The 6938-nt window shown below is 43.6% G+C and overlaps 1 protein-coding gene across 1 annotated transcript; it reads left to right on the forward strand.

Moving 5' to 3' along the window:
• Positions 1-3426: 3426 nt before the first annotated feature.
• LOC112107206 (olfactory receptor 1020-like) lies at positions 3427-4374 on the forward strand. The gene has a single exon (XM_024200820.1). The coding sequence runs from the start codon at positions 3427-3429 to the stop codon at positions 4372-4374; it is 948 nt and encodes a 315-aa protein (XP_024056588.1).
• Positions 4375-6938: the final 2564 nt, after the last annotated feature.

The following is a 6938-nucleotide window of genomic DNA, read 5'->3' on the forward strand; positions in this document are numbered from 1 at the left end:
TGATATGTCTCATCACTGCTCTGAATATTGCTGAACTGGGACCCTCCAGAGAGTGGCTGTGGGAACTGCAACACAGAATCGGCCTTTGGTTCCTTGCCAACATCACACACATATGCTGGGTTACCGTGTGCAGCTGGGGGTGGAATGTGTCCCAGGGTTTGCTGGAGGTTCACTGAAGGGATAAAGCATCTGTGGGGTCTGCTCAGGACATTCCCTTTATGCATGGGGCAGAGTCATCTTCCCATCTGTGCTGTTGGTCAGTGCCACTGCCTAGTATCAGGCACAAGCATGATGCCATCACAATCATGTCCCTCTCTGGGGCAGCTCATGTGTGTGACCCTCACCTCTATCACAGCATGTTTAGGGGTCACAGTGGGCAAGCAACTCAACCTGAGCTTCCAGTGCGATGCTGTGAAACAAGGAGCTCATGCAATCCTATAACGTAAAAACAGGGGAGTGGTGAGCAGGTGTATGGAGGTGATTTTACCTCTCTATTAGGCATTGCTGAGACCAAACTTTATCCAGTCCTGGTGGATGTCTACATTTTAAAAAAAAGATATTGAAAGATTGGAGCAGATGTAAAAAAGAGGCACAAAAATATGTGAGGGCTGGAGAAAATTCTTTGCAGTGAGAGCTAAGGAGCTCAACCTGTTTAGCTTTTTAGAATGAAGATTCTGAAGTGATTTGATTACAGTGGATAAGTGCCTTTGTGGGCAGAAAACCCTGGATACTAACGGGTGATTTAATCTAGCAAGGAAGTCACAAGAACCAATGTCTGGATGCTGAAGTCAGACAAATTCATTTTAGAAATAAGGCACAATTTTTTAAGAGTGAGGGAAATTAAACTTTGGAACCAAGTGCTAAGGGAAGTGGTGGAGTCTCCATCCCCTGATGTCTTCAAAATCACGACCGGCTGCCTTTTTGGAAGATTTGCTCTCATGGTCCTGAGGCGGCTGCCCCTTCTTGGACCCTTCTCCTGTCCCTCAAGCACACCCCTTCCAAGTGACTGGCCTATGCTTCCCATTTTCTTGGGTGGGATCCTGCAATCCAACTACTTTCCAAGTCAGCACATTACCACCCCTTTGGTGACAGCGGTGTTATCCCAGCAGGTCTAAGTGGAAATTGGTTCTGCTATAGATTTCCCTCCCGAAGCTGTGACAGAGTGAGTTTGCAGGGCAGAGAAACAGCTTTTTCAAAATAACATGGGATTTCTTTGCCCAACTCTACACAGCATTTAGGAAAATGGGTTAAAACAACAAAGAGTCCTAACAGCTCTTGTCATACCTACGCTTAACTTTTCTCTTCCTAGCTCAGGTTCTTCCAGATCCCACTTCTGAGTCTGAGGGATAGTTTGCCACCCTACAGACCCTCTCTCTGTGTCTCCGGGTGAATCCTTTACCTGGCCAGACCTTTTGATCTCTCCCTTCTCAGCTTCGGTAAAACAACTGTGTAACTTTGCTGGTTGTTGTGTGTGACTGTTTGCTTGGATACTTCTTACCTAGGTTGTTGATTTTCCTTTCATGTCTGTTTCCTCTAACAACCCTATTTGATCTCACCCATGGCAAGTCATCCATCATAAACTAACACAGAGAGTGATGCACAGTAGTCGTGCAAAATCATGCAGATAATTCCCAGTTTGTCACCTATGCTTTGCTCAACCAAAAGTTATTGGTCTCAGGGCAGGGGTAACCGGGGAAGTGATATGGCTTGTGATATACAAGAGGCCAGAGTAGATTATCACAATGGCTCTTTCTAGCTATTTTTCTGAAAGATCTACTGTAGTACAAACAAGAATTAATGCAGGGAAGTTTTGTGTTATACAGACATGATGGCCTTCAAATCCAATGGTCTGTTCTGGCTTTTAAATCTATGAATGAACAAAGTCCGATTTTATTTAATCTATTCATTACTGACCTCGGAACCAAATGTAGGAGTGGGCTGATAAAGTTTGCGGATGACACAAAGTTGGGAGGCATTGCCAACTCGGAGAAGGATCGGGATATTCTGCAGGGAGACTTGGATGACCTTGTAAATTGGAGTAATAGTAATAGGATGAGATTTAATAGTGAGAAGTGTAAGGTGATGCATTTAGGGATGACTAATAAGAATTTCAGTTATAAGCTAGGGACACATAAGTTAGAAGAGACTGAGGAGGAGAAGGACCTCGGAGTCCTGGTTGATCGCAGGATGACTATGAGTCGGCAATGCGACGTGGCTGTGAAAAAAGCTAATGCGATCTTGGGATGCATTAGGCGAGGTATTTCTAGCAGGGACAGGGAGGTGCTGCTTCCGTTATACAAGGCGCTGGTGAGACCTCACTTGGAGTACTGTGTGCAGTTCTGGTCTCCTATGTTTAAAAGGGATGAACTGAAACTGGAACGGGTACAGAGAAGGGCCACTAGGATGATCCGAGGAATGGAAAACCTTTCCTATGAAAGGAGACTCGAAGAGCTTGGTTTGTTTAGCCTAACCAAAAGAAGGCTGAGGGGGGATATGATTGCTCTCTTTAAATATATCAAAGGGATAAATACCAGGGAGGGAGAGGAATTATTTCAGCTCAGTGCTAATGTGGACACGAGATCGAATGGATATAAACTGGCCATGGGGAAATTTAGGCTTGAAATTAGACGAAGGTTTCTAACCGTCAGAGGGGTGAAATTTTGGAACAGCCTTCTGAGGGAAACGGTGGGGGCGAAAGACCTCTCTGGCTTCAAGATTAGGCTAGATAAGTTTATGGAGGGAATGGTTTGATGGGATTACGTGATTCTAATCAATTAGGCAATAACGGCCATCGCTGGTAAAATGAGGGTCTGGCTAGAGAATCTTGCCTGTATGCTCGGGGTTCTGCTGATCGCCATATTTGGGGTCGGGAAGGAATTTTCCTCCAGGGTAGATTGGCAGTGGCCCTGGAGGTTTTTCGCCTTCCTCCGCAGCATAGGGCAGGGGTCGCAAGCTGGAAGATTCTCTGCGACTTGAAGTCTTTAGATCACAATCTGGAGACTTCAACAGCAGAGTTAAGGGAAAGTGGGGGGGTCAGCTTTTGTGGCCTGCATCATGCGGGGGGTCAGACTAGATGACCATATTGGTCCCTTCTGACCTTAAAGTCTATGAGTCTATGAGTCTATGAGTCTAAGTTGGGGGTGGAAAAATGAGAAATTAACAGCTTAGCTGCTCTTTGGGGCTGGCGAGTGGGGAATCTCTATTTGAAAATCTTGTGTAAAATCTCGGATTTAAGGAGTTTCTTGTCTTAATGAGAGCATAAACCATACTCTCCATTTGCACTTTGAACTTTCCTTGAATGAAAGAGCTGGAAATCTAATAAGTTTAACTGTACATTAAACTGTTTCAATGCTCATTACTTTTTAAATTATCACTAGGTAAATCTCATGGAGAATAGGAAAAGGGGACCCTGCACGAAGAAAGCTCATGGAGAAAGAAGAAGGGAAAAATCAAACATACATAATGGAATTCATCCTTCTGGGATTTGGGGATCGACCTGAACTGCAATATTGCCTCTTTCTGCTGTTTCTAGTGGTTTACATTGTGACCATGGCTGGGAACATCCTCATTGTTGCGCTAGTTGTGGCTGATCAGCACCTTCACACCCCCATGTATTTCTTACTGGGGAACTTGTCCTGCCTGGAGACCTGCTACACCTCCACCATCCTGCCCAGGGTGCTCGCCAGTCTCCTGACTGGGGACAGGACTATATCATTCTGTGGGTGTATTGTGCAATTTTATTTTTTTGGTTTCTTGGCAGCTACAGAATGTTGTCTCCTAGCAGCAATGTCTTATGATCGGTATTTAGCAATACATAAACCACTTCACTATGCAGCCCTTATGAATGGCAGAATCTGCCTCCAGCTAGCAGCTGGATCATGGATGAATGGATTTCTGACAACGACCATAATAACGTGTTTAATGTCACAGTTATATTTCTGTGGCCCCAATGAAATTGACCATTTCCTTTGTGATTTCACCCCAGTGATTAAGCTCTCCTGCAGTGACACCAGCCTGATTAAACTAGCGACTATAATATTCTCTTCCATAGATACCCTGCCCCCATTTCTATTAACCTTGGCATCCTATGTTTGCATCGTCTCCACTATCCTGAAAATTCCTTCCACCACCGGCAGGCAAAAGGCCTTTTCCACCTGTTCCTCTCACCTCATGGTGGTGACAATTTTCTATGGGACTGTAATCATTGTCTACATGTTACCAGACACCAACACACTTAGAGATCTCAACAAAGTCTTCTCTGTCTTCTACACGGTCCTGACTCCCCTGGCCAATCCCCTCATCTACAGCCTGAGGAACAAAGAGGTCAAGGAAGCACTGAGAAAAATAATCAGTAAATATATGGTGCTCCCATAAAATGAGAGTGACTTGTATGGGAATGATTCAATCTGGCTTAACTAGCAAGGGAGTTGGCATCTAGGTTGTCTCCCATTCATGCCAATGGGAGCTTCCTTGAAGACACAGTAAATTTTGGGATGGTGACATTCCTAATTGATATTTGCTACAGCCCTAACCAGAATCATAACTCTCATATGCTCTGAACATAAGAACGGCCATACTGGGTCAGACCAATGGTCCATCTAGCCCATGTCCTATCTTCCAACAGTGGCCAATGCCAGGTGCTTCAAAGGGAATGAACAGAGCAGGACAATTATTGAGTGATCCATCCCCTTTTGTCCAGTCCCAGAATCTGGCAGTCAGAAGTTTAGGGATATCCAGAGCATGGAATTGCATCCCTGGTCACTGAGACTAATAGCCACTGATGGACCTATCCTAAATTAACTTATCTAATTCTTTTTTAAACCCAGGTCCAGTTTGGGGCAGGTTAAAAAAAGAATGAAATAGGTTTCTGGAGAATAAGTCCATCAATGGCTATCAATAACTCTGCATTCCACACAGGGTAATTCAAGATTTTAGTTTTGTGTTTTATCAACTTTTCTGCTCTGTTTGATTTGGGAAATGTCCACATTTTACATGGCACAAGTCTTGGATTCCTGGGTGTGGGTGTGGCTTGTTATCATATTTTGTCTCTGCTTGGTGTCCTGGATTCCCAAATGCTGCATAATTTTACATGTGGGAAGATTGCACTGGTCTTTCTAAATATATGTTCTATTGCAATGATTAAAAAGTGTAAAAGTTTCTAAACAGATTAATGGCTATCAAAATAAATAAATAAGTGATATAATTATTTTGTTTGTTTGTTTTGTTAGAACATCTCTTTATAACAACAACAAAAGCAACGTCAAGTAAAAATACAAAAAACATCGATGGAGAAAATGCTTTTCAATCCTATATTTGTTGTTCTCTGGAAAATGGGCACTGGCATCTGTGCAGAAATTTCTGAGACAGGGGATTGTCTATATGCTGTCTGTGACCACCTCTGTTCTATGACTGGTGCATCTATTGTACACAAACAAATTACAATGAGAATAAACCCTGACTCCACATTACTGATTTTTCCTCCAATTAAACTGGAAGGACCCAATCTCTGCTACCACTCAGAACAGGAGAGACAATAAAATTATTTTATTCTACTTTTCTTTATCTTTTCTTAACATCCTGGAGAGGGTTTTCAGGTCCCATGTGGAATGGATCCATGCTATCAATCTCCTCCTCTCTTGGATTTGCATCTCATTTCTGGCCTAACACCTAGCTGTTGGTTCTGGCACTTCTTGTCATGATGACATTTAACACTATCTACAACATTATGGCCACATTCACTATTCTACTGCTCCATGACTCAGTCTCCAAGTAGTGTCACATCTCCTTTGTTTGTCCTGCCACTGCTCGTTTGTATGCCTAGAGTTCCTGGTGAAACACCTGTACTGGGAACTATGGGCTTATGTTAATTTTGGCTTTACTCTGTAATAAATTATTAAGGAAGGGGCTTTCAAAGAAGAGGCAGTCCGGAACCCAAATCCCATTGGATGTCAGCAGAGCAAGGCATCCAACTCCTCTGGGACTCTTTGAATATCCCAGGCCATGTCTTTAATATTTATGGGTAGAAAGGATGGACAAGTGTCTAAGCCACTGGGTCTTTCAGCTGCCTCAGTGAAGAATCCCCCTTATATTCACTGTCACTGAAGTTGTTCTTTGGCTCGATGGGTAGAGGACTCTGTCATTAGGAAATGAGGTCTATCCAGTGGACAGGCATTGCCCAGGGACTCAGGAAATGGGAGATCTGTTCCTGGTTCGGATACAGAATCTATGTATGGCTTTGGGTAAGTTACCTAGGGAAAAATAAAAGTGGATATGTCCTATTTTCAAAAGAGGCTTTGGACTCGATTCACAAAGGGGTTTAGGTGCCTAAATCTCAGAATCAGTCCCCACTGGGATTCACAAAGCCCCCCACGGCTACGACTGAATGCTGTAGGTGCCTAAATTTGTTTAGCATCCAAGGTTTTGCTGTAGAAAAGCTCTTAAACATCTAGTTTTCTGCCTCTGGGCATGCACACTGCTGCCACACATTAGAAATCTGGATGCCTATACCCCAGAGCAATACACTGGACAGTCTAAAATGAAGACACCTGAAATCAATAGTCAGTTTTGAAAATTGTGGCCTGCATGCTTCTCTTGAAATCAGTGACAAAGGCTAATTGAACAGGAGATGCTGGGCAATTCTATTAGAGGGGTAGTTTGCATGGTGTTGAAGTCTCCTAACACAATGAAGTCTTCTGAACTTTCTCTCTGTGTCAGACATGATCTCTTTCAACTCCTCAGGGAATCCTTTGGTACCTGGGGGTTTATGGATTAGAAGGCTACCCAGGAAAGTCCATCTGAGGATAACCACTGGGAAAGGAAGAGTGGAAGTCTTGGAGAAGACCACTGGGGGCTTGTTATACTAGTCTGTTTTCCTGGAAGGTGCTCAGATAATACCATGATGGGCACCAAGATAAATGGATGGATGGATGGATGGATGG

The sequence above is a fragment of the Terrapene carolina genome, unplaced genomic scaffold (assembly GCF_002925995.2).
Source record: "Terrapene carolina triunguis isolate 2854851 unplaced genomic scaffold, T_m_triunguis-2.0 Scaffold612, whole genome shotgun sequence".
NCBI classification, from domain to species: domain Eukaryota; kingdom Metazoa; phylum Chordata; order Testudines; family Emydidae; genus Terrapene; species Terrapene triunguis.

What these genes read in the sequence shown, in the direction of transcription:
- LOC112107206 (XM_024200820.1), top strand. Translation starts at nt 3,427, where the DNA reads ATGGAGAAAGAAGAAGGGAAAAATCAAACATACATAATGGAATTCATC.